The following is a 16,368-nucleotide window of genomic DNA, read 5'->3' on the forward strand; positions in this document are numbered from 1 at the left end:
AGTTCTCCTGCACCAGGTAAGTGCAGCTACTCCAAGCCACAYGCTCTGCCACAAGCCCAGGTGGGCCTTACCTCTCACAGCCGTGACCGCTCTGGAGGTTATAGAAGCCAGGCTCGCAGGCGCTGCAGTCCCGCTCGGTGACATGCGAGAGGCACTCACATTGCCCAGTCACTTGATTGCAACTTGTCTGCTGATTCACTGTGCCGTAGGGGTTACAGTGACAAGCTGCAAGAAAAAGGCAAAAAAATCCCATATAAAATTAGAAGTCCCTTGTGATTTTAGTACTTGCTTAACTGGAGTCCTCTATAGAGGCCTCAAAGTATGGGAATACAAACACAACTGCCACCCAGACCCTATAGAGCAATATTTTCATTTTGATGGCCATAAGTATGCTACAAGTACAAGCATTTTAGACATTTACAATCCTCAAACCATAATAAACCATTAATTACTCTTCACACACCTCAATACAGCAAGAAAACATTACCTTGCAACTAACACATCACTGCAAAACAATGGAGGGGGSAAACAATTGGGTGGAAAAAGACAACTTGAAGATGAAAGACACTTACCTCTGCACTTGTCTGCAGGGTTGGGCGCCAAGGGGTTCCCAAAGAAGCCGTCCTTGCAGCGGTCACAGTAGAAGCCGGCCGTGTTGTAGATGCACTTCAGGCATTCCCCCGTGTGGCGATTGCAGTTGCCCACGGCATTGGGATCAATGTTATCATTGCACTGGCAGAGACGGCAAGGCCTCACGGCACCATTTTCACCCAGTGGGTCTCCAAAATAGGCATCATCACATAGTTCGCATCTTTTACCTGGGGTGAGACACAYACACACACGCTACTCACTTGGACTCCCTTTACATCCCCTTCTGAAAAGGGAAACTCCTGGGCATATTTCCTTTTATCTTTGGGATAGGAAGAAGAAGGTACATGGGTCTACAGACAAATTCTGCCCAATCTTTAGAGCAGAGATTGCTTTTCAGTGTCACTATGTGAACTGGAACTTTGGTCATTATGAAATACTTCAAATTCTCCTCTATCTCCATCCCACATCCACACTAAATCCTATTTGCCGTAATTTATCATTAATTTAAAAGTCAAAGCAGGCAGACAGAACTCCATGAGGCATTACAGCTACCAGAAGCCATACTGCTGACAAGATAACCAAACAATCCCACATGGGAGCCTGACAATCTGCCAAATCCTCCTTGGGCAGGTACCAAAACATTTCGTTGAGCAGTTTCCTAATTCTGTTCCTTTCTGTAATAAAGGGTGACCTTCATCCCTTCCACCTCTTAAGAATCTTCTAAAGAGAAGTACAGAAAGCTTATTAAAAATGACCTTCACAGACTAGACKCTGCTTTGATTCGCAAAGCAAAGACACACAAGGAAATTCCCAGGTGCTTGGGGATGATGTGCTTCTGTGCCTGATACAGGACTTGTTCTCAGTGTTTAAAGGTATTCTGTACTCTGGACTCCTTCATGCCAAGCACAAATCCAACAGAAAAGCTTGGAAGCTGCCAATCATTTCAAGTTCTGTTTGCTGGTTGTAGGAAAAACAAAAGGCTCTTTCTAACAATTCAGGCATTTACCCAAACTGCAGGATTTTTCATTAAGAAAAAAAATATGCCACTCAGGACCTGCACACACATATTTCTGTGGAACTGTTGATTCCACAGAGTAAGAATTCCATCTTGTATTTTCTGACCAGTATTTGTGAGTCACTACAGTCTCTTTCCTTTTCCTAGGGACAGTGTTACCCCCCCACTGCAGCCACCCCACAGTGCCAGTCAGCCTGGCAAAGGGGAGGTGCCTCTTCTAATTTCCTTTCAGTCTGAGCTGCCCTCCTAGCTGTTTCAGATGCATCCTKTTTTCCGCCCCTACCTCACTCAAGAAAACGAAGAAAGCCATATTAGAAGTTATCATAGCTCACATATGTAGCACAGAAGTTTTCAGACTATATRAAGATAAAAACTTTACTATTCTTTCATTCAGAAGAGCAGAATACAAAGAGCACAAGTAACCTAGGGCTTTATCCACAACAGAAAATCAAGCTGGGAAAGGGAGAAGCAAATGGAATTTGAATCAGAAGACACAGCAGCTTTCAGTACCACTCACAGCAGTTCAGAGAAGTGAAATTGGTAAAAGAAGCATCTCCACASGCGTGTGAGATGTGCTGAAGAGCCCTTCTAAACAAAGAACACACCTGTAGTGCCAGTTGGGCAGTTGGTGCACACAACCTCCTTCGTGCGGGGCACAACGGCGCAGCTCGAGCTGCCTGGACATGGACAGGGCTGGCAGTCTGAGGCAGTGCCTGCCGTGGCATCGCCGTAATATCCATCGCTGCACTTCTCGCAGTGAGACCCTGCTGTGTTATCCCTGCAATCGCATGCACCTAGAATAGACAGGTACAATTTTTTTGCTTTTCCTTGGTCACTGTCTTCATCTGACATAGATGAAGCAGGAACAAGAAGCAGCCCCTCTCCCTTCCCTGTCCTGTCAGCCTGTCTTACCTGTCTCCGGCTCGCAAGTCTCACTGTGGCCGTTGCAGGTACAAGGCACACACGGGCTGTAGGGCCCAAGGCCGGGCGTCTCTCTCCGGTACCCTGGGGAGCAGCGCTCGCAGAACTGCCCCTCGTAGCCCACAGGACAGGTGCAGCTCTCCACCCAGGSTGCAGGTGAGCCGGGGCCCGGGCGMGCGCTCGTGATGGTGACGTCGTCCAGGTGGCCGGCACCTGTAAGGGAAAGGGACGACAAACACTCGGTAACCACATGGGCCCTTCACACTGTTTCACCTAAGACTGGACTGCCTAAGAGACAAACATGTTTGCAGTTGATACAGAAGATCAACTAGTAAAATTCTGCRGGAAAGTAGACACAGGTAAGAAGAGATGCTACAGAGATTACAAAGGGTAAGTGCAGGGCAAGAAAGCCATGGATAGCTCCTTTAAACAAGGGAAGGCAGCAAGCAGAGAGGGCAGCTTAGCAAAGATGCTCCATAAAATACAAAGGAGGAGGCTGAGAACAGAATGTGTAAGAGTAAGTATCATCAGTTAAAATGTTACATTTTGCACACATATGACTTCTATTTCCAAATGAAACACCAAGAATATTTCATGTTTTTATACAGAGGACAGACTAACTCTCCAGCATATTTATTGCAGCTTCTCTGACACTGCTTCCATACACCATGCCTCAAGATGCACTCTTCAACTCCCTCCCCAGACCTTTCCTTTCTTCGGCATTGTACAGCAACCCTTCCTCCTTCCAGCCCATCCCCTCACACAGAGCTGTGTCTGGATCCAAAAGAACTGATGTTTACACTACCAGAGGATGTTTGTGTATGTGCAGTTGCTCTAGAGTGCGGAACAGAACCTCAGCCCTGCATACTGGTAGCAGCTGCAATGCTCACGAGACAGCTTGCTCTGCACACCTCTTCCATTTCCTAACCCTACATTCCTCTTTTAAAAAGAGTTTCCATTTTAAATACTTGTAGCTTCCCCATTTTCCTGAAGCGCAAAGTCATTCTTTTGTATCTGTTTGCATGAGGAAGGATCTTCTGAACAAATGCCTGAAGACATGGATACTTTTGCCTCTCGTTAGTGCCCAATTTTCATAAATCCTCATTATAGGATAAACTTTCAATGAAGTTCTGCACATGCAGTGCTCTCAGGACCTGGTTCTTGCCATTTGYCATGCCGAGAGGCAACAGATGGAGACAGTTGTTCCATGTCCAAAAATATTTTGAAGATTCCCTACATCTCTCCTACCATTTCCTTCAGGATTCTGGATTCTGCATTTCTACGGACCTGGATGCGACTGACCGGGGAACACAGGAAAGAATCCTATCTGCTCCAAAGAGAAAGATCAGTAGGTGATGAAAGCTTAGCTTCAAGACTCTCAAAGACAGTAATTTTTTCACTGCTCCAATCCAAAAGCCCCAGAAGTTGTTAGRCAGAAAGGTCAGATGAGAAGCAGCTAATACAGACTTGGTCAAACAAATTCCAATAGCTACTTATGACCAAGTCCGACAACAACTCTGAAGCACTGGACAGGTAGGTCCCCTCCTCTCCTCTCTGTGTAGCACTGGACAGCTAGGTCCCCTCCTCTCCTCTTAGTAGTGTGTTTGCAACACACTACTAAGCAACTTACTTCTCTCACTGTATGTGCCACGAATCTTGATAGAGGTCAAATTGTGAAGCAGCTTCTGGAACTCAAATGCTGTAAGAGTAGGCCTCCAGGGGTAATCTGTGGCCTCATGGAGCCTATGGAGAAGAGTCACACGTTATTTTCAAAGCTTTCACATGCTAACAGCTGTGCCCTTTCAGAGCATCATTTGCAACAAGGGTATGCTATTACAACACACTTTGCATATGATTACGCAATGCTACTAAATGGCAAGCTTCAAATTTATCTGCTAACACTGTTCTTTTGAGCTAAAACTAATGCTATTTGTTTGCTTAAGAGCTTGGAGCCCAGAGTGTATCTTGAGCTAGAGTCCAGCTGTGGCCCTTCTTTCCTTGCTGTCACAGTGCGTGGGAAGTCCCCTCACCTGAAAGCGTATGTCACCGTGTTCTCACTGGGGTAGGAGTTGCCCTGGGCAATGAGAGGTACTGATACTCTCAGCCCAGCTCCTTCTAGGACCAGGTCCTCTGCAGAGAGACGAGTGTCCCGTCTGTCAACCCGAAAGGAGAAGGTCAGGTTTTGACCATAACTCAGAACCTGGTTACCCAAGAACTTGCCTGAAACACAAACACATCCCTACAATTAGACAACAGAACTGAAGGGCTGCAAACAAAAAAACACAGAAAATCTCAGTTCTTGAATGACCTACGTGGTGCAACAAAATACATGGGGAAATAGCTGTCCGAGATAACAGAGATATCCTGGGTCTCTGGGCTCCATTGGAGTACGACTTCTGAGCCATCGCGTTGCTCGGCAYGCCACTCATCCTCGCCTGAAAATCAAATGTGCAAGAATCAACACTCCTGCAGTACTTGTCTTACAGAGATCGCTCACATTGTAACATACACCGCTTACAGAGAACTAGTCTGTTCTTTACACTGACTTTGGAGAGATAGTATTGAAACTGCTRAAGAGCAAGGACAGCAAATATCGATTGTCTAATTTTAGCTCATACCTAGATATAAACCCTATAAATTTTCGAGTCTATAGCAACTACTTTTCAGAATTATGATTTCTAAGGAGCTTGAAAATGGATGGTAAGACCTGAAAACATCCAGTATTTAAATGAAGGTTTTCAATCTCTAATTGAGAAGTATCAGCCTTCTTGAAGCTGTTCTCCAAAGGATTTTTAAAGAGAATTCTTTTCAAATTACACAGAAGTATTCTTGCATAAGAAAACATAAAAGCAGCTGTATAGATGCAAGAATTTTGCTCAGTTTGCAGAACCAGAAACAGTTATTTTATCCAGTCACGTAATGCAAAATCTAAAACATTTATCATCCTTCTCCATTATAAACTCCTGATTTGGTTCTAGAATTGAGAACACATCCTCAATTCCACCATTTCGTTTCAATGGGATTACACCTGCAACATCTTATCAACTGTTCTCTGTATGTAGACACAATGTGCAATAGACGCCTAATGTCAAACCTGTGAACTCATCCTTTCCTAAGTCAATAAACTTGTTGAAGACCGGGAGGTTGCTCTTGATTTCAGTAAGAACTCACCACTTGTGAGAAAAGATGGGTGAGGTTGGAAGAGACCTATGCCTCCCTGGGGAATCAGTTTAAAGTGCTACACAAAGAGAAAGGTTTTATTTGTAACATGAGTCTACAGTCCAAATTAAAATACAAAGGAAAACTCAATTTTACCAAACTGGAAGTTGGAAGTTATGCTGTGGATACTGTAGCCCATGGCATTGGTGCAGACTGAAGAGTGTCCAAAACAGAAGCAGGGAGTACAGCCTCGTGGATTTGATGGATCCAGATTGAAGAATCCAGGTTTACATCTGGAGATGTGACGGAAAAGGGTTCATTTCCATGAGATTTATTACAGGCCACTGCCTGTACCATTCTCAATCTTCAAAACAAGCCACAGGAAGAGAAACTCACCTCTCACAGTGGAATCCTTCGACATTGTCCTTGCAGGTACATCGTCCTGTTTCCATGTTGCAGTCATCTGTGCTGCCCGCAGGATTGCAAGAACAGGGCCTGAAGAAGCCAGGAAAAACAATGTTCATTAAGAATCACAAAGGAAAATCACAGAAAAAAAAAGTTTTTCTTTTAGAGAACAGTTTCTTTGTCTCAGAGCAGCAGTCCCTCTTACCTGCACCCAGCCTCAGAGAGGGAGTGGAAGCCTGGCTGGCAGCGGTCACATTTATCACCCATCACTCCAGGTTTACAGCTGCATCGACCGTAGCTATCACACTGGGTGCTGAGGGAGCCTGTGGGGAAAGCAGAACAGAGCCACTGTACTGTTTTGTTCTCACTACTACCTTTGCACTAGTTTATTATTATTTTCCTCCTCCAACACACTTTTTCTGAGATCATCATCTTGAGAACCCTTGTTCTCCCTGCCTACCATGAATGCCAGAAGGCATTCGGACATCTACCTCTCATACTCCAATTTTCTCTCTTGATTTCCAAGCTGGACTAGACAGCCACCTCTGAGGAAGAAGAGTTCTGCTGTTAGTCCTGAAAAGCTCTATTAGAAAACTAATTTTTGGCAGGGTATCTTTCTCAATAGTAGTACTCGATACAAGTGGACTTGCACACCAAAAAAAAAAAAAAAAAAAGAAAAAAGAAAAAAGTAAACTTATTTAACCCTTGGTAGACAGACTGTTTTATCCCAGACTGATTCAGCTGGCTGTCCAGAAACTGGCAGCACTGCAGGAGTTAACTAACAGGAGAAAAGTGTATTAAAATACAAGAATCTTTTTTTCCACTTCAGCCCACTCTTAAAAAGATTACAGCAAAGTGAAAAGTCATAAGAGGATTAAACCAGACAGCACTATTATGACACAAGAACTCATAAAACCTTTACCATATRCAGACGAAGTTCAAATCTTCTTTGCTGTCAAGCTTACAATTGTTTAAGGAAAAAAACAGTACTCAAATAAAGAAATCACCTTAAACCAGTGAGCTTCAAATACACACTGAATACCAGTGCACCCAGATGATGCAAGCTGATGTTCAAGTTATCAAGCCCTTTGAAATCTGCCCCTAAATACCTGAGAAATCTTCTCTCTTCATTTGCCTCTTCCCACCCACTTTCCTGGCTGCCTCAGCTGAATCAACAGTCAACAATCAAATGCATCTTAAAATAAGGCCCCAACAAGAGGATCCGGGTAAGCAGACAGAGGAAGAAAGAGGCCTTTCTTGGTCAAAAACTTTACAACTGTAGAGCTCCCTTCCCAAATTAGATAGGAGATGTATTATGCCAGAGCTCTCAGTGACTGCTTTTAGGGCATGCTGCAAGCAATTATTTATTCCAGCTACTCTGTTTTGGAAACTCACATCATATCTGTCACCCTTTTTTTGGCCTCATTCTTATTTGCTGGTGGACTGAGGGAGTTATGGGATCACTCTATACAAGTCAATTGTTTCCCTTGACTACTAAAGGCCTGTTCTAATGTCAGATTTTTAGAGGAATTTAAGCTACATATTTTGACTTGACTCTGTTATCCCCCACCCTTCTCTTTTAATATTTCACTGGTCTATATTTATAGTTCTTAGATACAGAGTAGGAAATATTGATGCTGCTGCAGTTCACAATAGGTCTTAAGCATGAACCATTTTCAGAAATATGCGCTCATATCATCTTGTTTATTAAGAGTTTAAATAAGGTCTCTAATGCTATGTCCAGGGTAACAGATACACAAGAAGAAAAACCCATTGTAGAACACATCTGAAGTAGTCAATACTGCAGAGGTTAACCATCTGCCTTGTGATTTTTTTTTTTTAATTTACCTGCATCATATCTTGAAATAATTATATCCAAATGCAATCCCACAAACATCTCTAGGAAGAAGAAAGCTTTTGACAGCATAGTTTCAAGTCAGTAACGTAACAGAGAAGGGCTTTTTGTGCATGGAAGTTTAAAGGCAGAAAAATGTCTATGACTACTTACCAACTGGATTACAATTACATGGTAGGCATCCCTCCTCACTTCCAACACGATAGAAATTTTCCCTGCACCTTTCACAGTTGGGCCCATCTGTATTTTCCAGGCAGCCTAGACAGTGACCACCGTGGCCTGTTGAGCGGTACAGCTCGGGGTCGAAGTAGCATTCCTGCGACCTCCCATTGCAATTGCAGGCTGTGGGGAAGAAAACAAATAAATAAAAGAAATAAAAAGAAAGAACAACGCAAGGGTTTCACTGCTCCGTCAAGCAAAGCTACAGGCCTTGACCAGGCAGCTGGGACCTATCAGAACACATGAAGGTCAGACAGGAAGAAAACTTTGTCTGAAAAAGCTTCCCCATAAAATAAATACCAGGAGTAGTGGTCTGTAACACAAGACCAAAAGAAAAAAAAAAAAAAAAAAAAAAAAAAACCACACACAAAAAAAATTGGCATTCAGTTGTAGAAATAAGGTATTTGAAGTCCAGATCTGTTGCAATAGTCTCAAAGCTACACGAAATATTTTTAAAAAGCAATTATCTCAAGTGCTAGAGGAAGCGTCTGGATGCTGGGATCAGCTTTTTAAAAGCTGATTACACCCCAGCAAGCCAAAAAATATTTTAAAAAAAAAGAAAAAATCCTGTGTCCAGTAAAGTGCAAGTCCATGTTTCTATCGCACATCTCTTTCCGAAAGCTTGCTCCCTTTCTTCTCTAGGAAAGGAATACTCTTGCCTAGGGGTCTATGACAGAGTTCCATAAGGATACTTGCATTTAATAGCAATCCTATGAAAAAAATCTTCGCTGATAAGCTTCAGTTCTATTTTCTTTACCTATAGCTTTAGCTTGCCACCTTAAAATTCTGTAGGAAGTTGAGTGCAGATGTTCTGCATACCTTATTCCATACTTGCATGAAAATGCAAAGGTATGGAGGCATTACGCACACAACATGTTCCAATCCCATGTTTACAGATCTGTCATTACATTTCCAGATATCAGGCTAGCCTTTTCCTTAACTCAGCCAGTGGTGTGTATCATTTATCAAGAACTAAGCGCACTATTCCCCAGCCTTCCTAGCAGAATACAGTGTCTAAGTCCGTTAGAGCTTACTGTGCTATCTTTACTAAGTATCACAAACCCTCTAAGCATCTGCAAACCAGAATTTCCATGAGAAACCCACAGCAATACTCCTAGAAATATCCGATGTGCTCAGAAGAGTAAGTAGTGAAACAGACTTCACCTTATATTCATATCAGATTATACTCCGAGGCAACAACCTGAGCTCATTTGTAGAGCGCCTTATTTGCACAGCTCCCTCAGGAGACTCCAAGGGCCTCCCATGACACAGTAATAGAAACAGCCTGTCTGCAATSACTAGCTTCACGATCCAACAAAACAGACACGCTATTTAGATGACAGATAAAATACACCATCTGGTTATTTCAGTTACAGCTCTGCCTCAAAGGCAAGGAAGACTTTTGTCCTCTTCCTCTGAAGATGTGGACAGATCTTTGACAGAAATTATTATGCTATTCAAACTCATATTTAAGACACTCCACAATTTCACATGTGTCCAGATGCTGCGAGGGAGTTTAAAGGAGTCTTCGTGACTTGGGAACACAAATACTATAGTCAGTCTATTGAATAGTGACTCCTAAGACACTGGGAAAACTGCACTCAAAACACCTAGCCCTTGCTAACTGCAGCTGAGACTTAAAACTGCAGGGCTGGCTTTTGGATGTCAACAGAGACAGGGGAACAAATCTGTGAGATYTTCCCGTCAAACATGGTCACGTACGCAAACATTCATTGGCGCTCTCTGCTGTTGCTCTTCTCCATGGACGATCGTTGAAGAAAGGAAGACACTTCTCACAGTCTTCCCCAAACGTGTTGTGCTTGCAGTTGCACGCCAGCTTCCCAAACTCATTCCTCAGGCACTCACTTGCATGACCGTTACATTTGCATCTGTTTAACAGGAGAAAGGAAGAGATATTTAAACTCCAGAGATTCAGGTCATCCACAGAGCAATCCAGACAAGAAAGCTCAGACCTGAAGATATGACATGTGGTGTAGGATCAGAACAAAACTGATTAAGAAAACTGCTAGGAAATCAATACATTAGCTTACGGAAGGCAGGCCTTCGGGGGAAAAAAATAGTCAACTCCAAACTCCTCTAGAGAGTCAATATAWTATAAGAGCACAGTAAGTGGAGCATAAAAAGCAAAAACGCTGGCTTTATACTAGTATATTCTCCATAACTTATCTCCCACACAAGTCCAGGAAAAGCCAGGAAAAGCCAGGCACACTGGTTCTGTGCTACTGTCATAACAGTAAGAAACTACATAGCCCAGTTAAGTCCTCCCTTCCCCTACAAAACAGGTAATGGCCACAATCCATAAGTACCAGTTACATTAGGAAGGTCAGACAAGACGGGCAAGTATGGGCACTGGACTTCAGACTGTGTTGTCAAATCTTGAGACTATTGTCTTCAAAGAATCTGAGAACTGCATCAGTCCAACTCTTTATAACAACAGCTTATTGTCAAAAAAAATAAGATTAAAAAATGCCATGAGATACTCAGGCAAAAGGAAGAGAGAAAAGAGAACCACAATATTGCATAATACTTCAGCTCTTCATAGGAGATACTTCTCAAAATACAAGTAGAGAATCTGAGATTTTCAACTATTATTCTAGGSTGCAGGGCTACAGATAAAACTACATAACAATTACTAGCAAAACATTAAATGCCCAGAAAACTCACAAAATGTTAGGAATAGTAAAAGTTTTTTTTGTGTTTGTTTTCTTTGTATTCTTGTCACTTGTCCCCACCTTTTAATGGTTCATTCAGTTTGGGGGGGGGGGGGGGGGGGACACATCTCTGCCTATTCTACAGTTTATATCCCCTAGAGGTCACATACAATAAAGAGCATTTACAATCCTCCTAAGAAGTGCAACAGTATCTAGGACAGTCACAGTCAGTAACAAGCAGAGCCTAATAGCACATTACTGTGATCAAAATCTTTAAAAGATCGTAGCAATCCTTAAATATTTAAATATATACATTGGTTTATTGTTTACTCACCTTCCACCCACAGCAAAATCAGAAATTGCATAATAATAGGACTTGAGAACTTTTGGGTCATTGAAAACTTCATCTCCAAATGTGTTCAAACGATTGAGGCTCACTCTAATATCAGTAGCTGTCACCCATTCCTAAAGCAGACAGAAATACATCAAGAATACCTATAATGCTAATATGTACTTAACAGGTAAATAGCTATTCAATCAATAAGTTCCCAGCCAATAATTTTTGTCTCTGTTCCCTAATGACACATATCCCTTCTCAGAAAGCCTCACATCTCATCCTCTGGGTTCAGAGTGTTTTTCAGATGCAATGCCTCTCTCTGCATACTCTTACCAATGCCTCTTCAGGTCTTCACCACTCTCAGTTGAGAGGCAACAAGTAATGCCTTCAGCAAAGAGAAAGGTACAGGGAACTYAATCGGGTGGCTAATTTCAAGTATCTAACTCCAGTTCCCTTGCAAAGCTGCACAACAAGAATGAAAAAGCTTTAGGGCCCACTCAACCTTGGACATTCACCTCCAGATACAAAGACCTAGACAGACAGATGAACGAGGGTGGGAGAGGATGCAGAGGAAAAACAGGCAGGCAGGCCAAGAACTTTCTGTAATATTTACACAGCATCTTTACCACAGCATCCTATCCTTCTTGTATAGCCAACAAAGGCAGCCCGTCCTCATCCACTGATTGCCATTAGTASCGTCCTGTTTCCATTAAAGCATTTACAATGCAATATTCTCTCAAATACTCTAAGGAAGAATATGTAAAAAACATCCACATATGTACAACCGCACTGCAGCTGTGTCACTTCATTTGTGTATTAAGAATATTTGTTCTATTACAAACATGGGCATAAATGTATGGAAACGCTAAGAAAAAATGTTTAACTAAATTCTGAAAGGAAATGCCAGACRTTCATACATCTGTTAGACAAACTACTGGTCAGGCCCTAATTTCTTATGCAAGGAAGTTTATCACAAAATTATTCAGCATAACACTAACTTTATCTTTTTGTTCATCTTAATGACCAGATTCTGTTCCCCACAAGGTCTAGCTACAGGAGCAAGGTGGYCAAACTTGTTTTCTTTCATTTCAGAATTCTTTCCCATTCCTCTTGATTTGCTTTCGTATAACCAAACCTCATATTCTGCTTTTCTGCCTGCTGGCTGACAATCACAGACACACACCACCCCAAGCCCCTTTGGCTGTTTACACCTCAGTGGTCTCTGTGCTACCTTAAGACAAAAGGGAAGAGAGGCTGAATTAAGTGTATGCCAATTTTAACTCCAAGAGGAAGGAGGTGAACCTGATGGAGAAAAAATCCACTACTTTAGCTCTTTGTTACAATATGATCTGGAGAAGTCATCAAATAGCTGAGAGAAAAGGTTGAGTAAACTGGATTCACTGCTGCTTCTGCTGTGCTCCATAGCACACCCAACTAGCACTGTAAATGTTAGCAAAAACAAGAACAAGAAATGTTCTTGTTCTCAAAAACAAGAAATGTTAGCAAAACCAAGAACAAACAGGAAAAACAAGCAACAAAAACACCCATCCCCAGGAAACCACCAATAAAAGAAACTGAATAGATAAAATGCAAGGTCTGTTCACCACATACAAATGAGCAAGTCAAAGTTTCAAGTAACATTTGATTCGTTTAAAAGAAACTCACATTTCTTAAACTTCTGTGCTCATACAGACGCCATCCATCTGACGTAGGTTTTATCTTCCCTTGACCTTACTCCTGAACCAGTAACAGGCTGAAAGCCCTTTTCTAAGCCGACAGAGGCATGCATACATTTTCTGAGGATTTCCATGGTACATAATGACAAGTCATCCTTGATGGCAGTGATTTTGTTTTGTACCGTAATGTACCATAAGTTTGCTTACAATAGAGTCAAGAATACAGCACTTCCTTCAAAAGCACTTACTGACTTATGGTCATACTGACCATAGACTTACCTGCACAGAGGTCACTCACTATGAGTTAAGAGTTACAGAAAAGCCCACACTCAGCATAAGCATCCTACAAGTACAAAAGTTCAACTAGGATCATTTAATTAACTAAGTCCTATTCACATACTTGTAACACAGGGCTGTTGTCAAAATTATAGGCGCTGGGACGCCCCTCCAGCGTTGAGAAAGCCACGTTGCCACCAGTGAGGGGAGAGATGTCACTGAACTCATCAGTGCAGAGGGCTTGCTGCTCATCTTCGCCAGTCCGAATAAACCCCCGATTGACTTTGTGATAAGTGTTCTCACAGGATCCGCTGTAATACTGGTAGGGCACCCATGGACCATCTTCCCTGGTGCGTTTGTAGATGGCAAAGCTCTCTGGCCGGCTGGTGTGAAACTTCAGACGTACGTATGTGATGTCAAATGCCTTTCCTGCAAGCGAGAGAATAAATCTGTAAGAAAAACTCGATTTAAAACAGGAGGAACAGAGAACTGCAACGTAGCTTGTCTCTTCAGAAGAGAGAAGCATCTTCTCTAGTTCCATTAGTAGTGCTACAAGCATCTCTTCCAGTTTGATTAGACAGCTCAAACATGGTATGTGCAGTATCTTCCAGCAAAGACAGGGTAAAAGAACCAAAGGTGGAACTCCAAGACAGGCACAGCAGAACCTACCTCCAAACCTACTCCATCTCAAAATATCCAGCATCTTTACTAAATAAATCTGCTCAGAGAAAAAAAATAGAGCTACTGATTTTTGCACAACTTCATACAGAACTCCCTAGCTCTAGTTCTCTTTCAGAGGCATCACTGATAAGCATCCCTATCCCAAAACAATGACAGCTCAGATCAGACAGGCCAACAGTTTGTGTGTACCTAAGGCAAAACAACTTAATCACTCTGCTGTGATTTGATAAATATTTCTTCTAGACACGGAAAAYAAAATGTATTAATCAAAGAGGTAGYGGTTACACTAAAGAGTCTGTTTTGTATTTCTGATTCCTTCATAATTAGACAGCAGGCAAAATTCTTTCTACTCATGAAGCCTTTTCCTCAATACAGTCAATACAAATAGAACTAATGAGTAAAAAATCCACTAATTGCCTGGGAAAGACAAAACAAGATTGAGGTTTCCTGGCCCATATGATTACAGTTTCCCAGAAATTTTCTCAAATCAACCAAGTGAAAAGATTTGCAAGCTAACCATGTTCTCCCTTTCCCATAAGAATTAATGTAAACCCACCTTCCTGCCCTCCATTTATCTCCTAACAGGTTTATGGCAATCAACAGATCCTCCTCCCTACTGGATTCTCTCCAGCAACATCTGCCCCCATACACATAAACTAGCCACCCAGGGGATTTACACCACCCAAGAAAATATTTAACTTCTCCACATTCTGCTACATTCTTTGGGGGTGGGTCGACAGCATTCCTGAAGCAGAAGCTGAAATGCAGATGTTTCACTGGATGCCATTAGTGTGCAATAGTCCGCACCGAGAAATTCTGCCTGCATTAGGTGCTGTGGCCGGGGAGCTAGCAGAGCAGGACGGCGAGAGCCCAGCTCTGGCCTGCACCAAGACACGCAATTTGGCTGAAACCTCCTACGTGGCTCAGAGCAATGCAAAAACTGTTCCAAAAGGATTAGAAACACGTTCAAACGCCAAGCTGTTCAGATACACAAGCACTTCTGGTGCAGCAGTTTAAGAAACCACAGCCAGGATTGTGAAATGACTTCTGCTGCTGGCCCTTGTATCACGCTGTAGGGTAGGTGTTGCACACAAGTTGGCCAGCTTCTGAGAGGTGAAGATAAAGTAGGATGATGGAGTTAAGGGTATTGCTTCTTGTCTCCTCAGGCACTGAAGAGCTCCCTGTAGCTCCATTTATTTGCAGCTTCCTGGTGCCTTGAAGTGGCACCAGGAAGGGCAGCACTGGGAACCCATGTGCCATGCAGTAGCCAACACTGCACCAAGAGATTATGCCTCCCTACTCTGAAGAGCTAAAGCACCATGGGGGAAGAAGCCTAGGGCATGTGAGCGACCTTCCTGCAAGGAGGTTCCCAGGGCTCTCCATCCTGACCCATGGGTGCACGCAGCCAAGGGAGGAATCCCGCAGCTAAATAAACGTGGGATTTTGAGGCAACTCCAGACAAACAACTGYAAATAGAAGAGCTAAACATACAATCACTGCTAGCACATGTAAGGAACTTGCAAAATGGTATTACATTTATCTGGAATAAAACCTTGGGGTTGTAATTTGTTATGCTTCTTCTATTACCCCCATGAGAAATACTATTCTAAGCAGAGACTGTAGGAACAACTTCATTTCGAACATAAAGCTACTGGAAGAGTTTCAAGTGACTGAGAAACAGATTTTCTCTSTCTGCAGAAGCCATGCAGATTCAATTTCAATTTATAAAATGAATTAACTACACTGTATTAAGTGTTACTGCAAGGTTTTGCACCTGCTTAACRGGGCTATTCCACAAAATAAAGCAAGCTAGGCAGCATAGGCCAACAAGAACAGCACGTCTCTCAAAGCATACAGCCAAAAAAAATCTGACTGCATGAAAATCCATGACTTCTATTTAAGTCTTAAAAAAAAAAAAATAAAGAAAACCACAAATTATGAACTCTCCTCCTTGCCCTTGGGAAGCACTACTTGGGGCACATGTCCCCCTTCCTTTCTTGAGGGCGGGCAGCAGTGGGGCTCCCTGCTCAGCACGTACCTGCCAGGGCCAGAGTCCGCAGCGCAGCTCATCTTGCCTCTGATGCACCTCACTTGGAGRGCCAGTCCTGAAGGGTAAAGGCCCCCCAAAATGGGCTGTACAGCTGAATGCACCCGCAGCCTAAGCAAGTTGTCCAGGGAAGGCAATTGACAGGGTACAGATCGGAACCCAAGCTAGAGAAAATGGGTGGAGAGCAAGAGACTGCATTTCCCTGTCCGCAAGCAGCAGCAAATACAAAGACAACACTAACAAGGTGGTAGCTCAGTCAGAGGTACTAGCTCAAGCTCAACGCAGACTGCCAGCTGGGTGAGGGCACCATGTTCGGGGAGGCCAGGACCTCCAGTGCTTGAGAACAAGTCAAAAGCAGCACTTCTCCCTGCAGTCAGCAGGGACACCACAGCCRGCCCACGTGTCCCCCACCCAGCGCCCGGCTCCTGCAAGAGGAACCTCCCGCCGAGAACACAAGCACGAGAGCACCGCAGCAACAGAGTCAGGGTTCAGCATGTCAGAAAAGCCTGGACAC

General features: G+C 43.1%; 1 protein-coding gene across 1 annotated transcript in view; it reads right to left on the bottom strand.

Annotated features, from left to right (window-relative positions):
* The window catches only part of LAMC1 (laminin subunit gamma 1), a gene marked incomplete at its 5' end in the record, with an annotated part of 64,148 nt that overhangs the window by 9,915 nt on the left and 37,865 nt on the right, over positions 1-16,368 (bottom strand). The window contains 14 exons of the mRNA XM_026044251.1: positions 72-225; positions 573-818; positions 2,212-2,400; positions 2,519-2,740; positions 4,158-4,270; positions 4,558-4,747; positions 4,840-4,962; positions 5,843-5,979; positions 6,083-6,181; positions 6,297-6,414; positions 8,100-8,288; positions 9,888-10,054; positions 11,172-11,302; positions 13,251-13,555. Of these exons, the coding sequence (XP_025900036.1) occupies positions 72-225; positions 573-818; positions 2,212-2,400; positions 2,519-2,740; positions 4,158-4,270; positions 4,558-4,747; positions 4,840-4,962; positions 5,843-5,979; positions 6,083-6,181; positions 6,297-6,414; positions 8,100-8,288; positions 9,888-10,054; positions 11,172-11,302; positions 13,251-13,555 (2,383 nt within the window). The remainder of the gene's footprint in view (positions 1-71; positions 226-572; positions 819-2,211; positions 2,401-2,518; positions 2,741-4,157; positions 4,271-4,557; positions 4,748-4,839; positions 4,963-5,842; positions 5,980-6,082; positions 6,182-6,296; positions 6,415-8,099; positions 8,289-9,887; positions 10,055-11,171; positions 11,303-13,250; positions 13,556-16,368) is intronic.

This window comes from Nothoprocta perdicaria, unplaced genomic scaffold, assembly GCF_003342845.1.
Source record: "Nothoprocta perdicaria isolate Ctin4 unplaced genomic scaffold, notPer1 scaffold_355, whole genome shotgun sequence".
NCBI classification, from domain to species: Eukaryota; Metazoa; Chordata; class Aves; order Tinamiformes; family Tinamidae; genus Nothoprocta; species Nothoprocta perdicaria.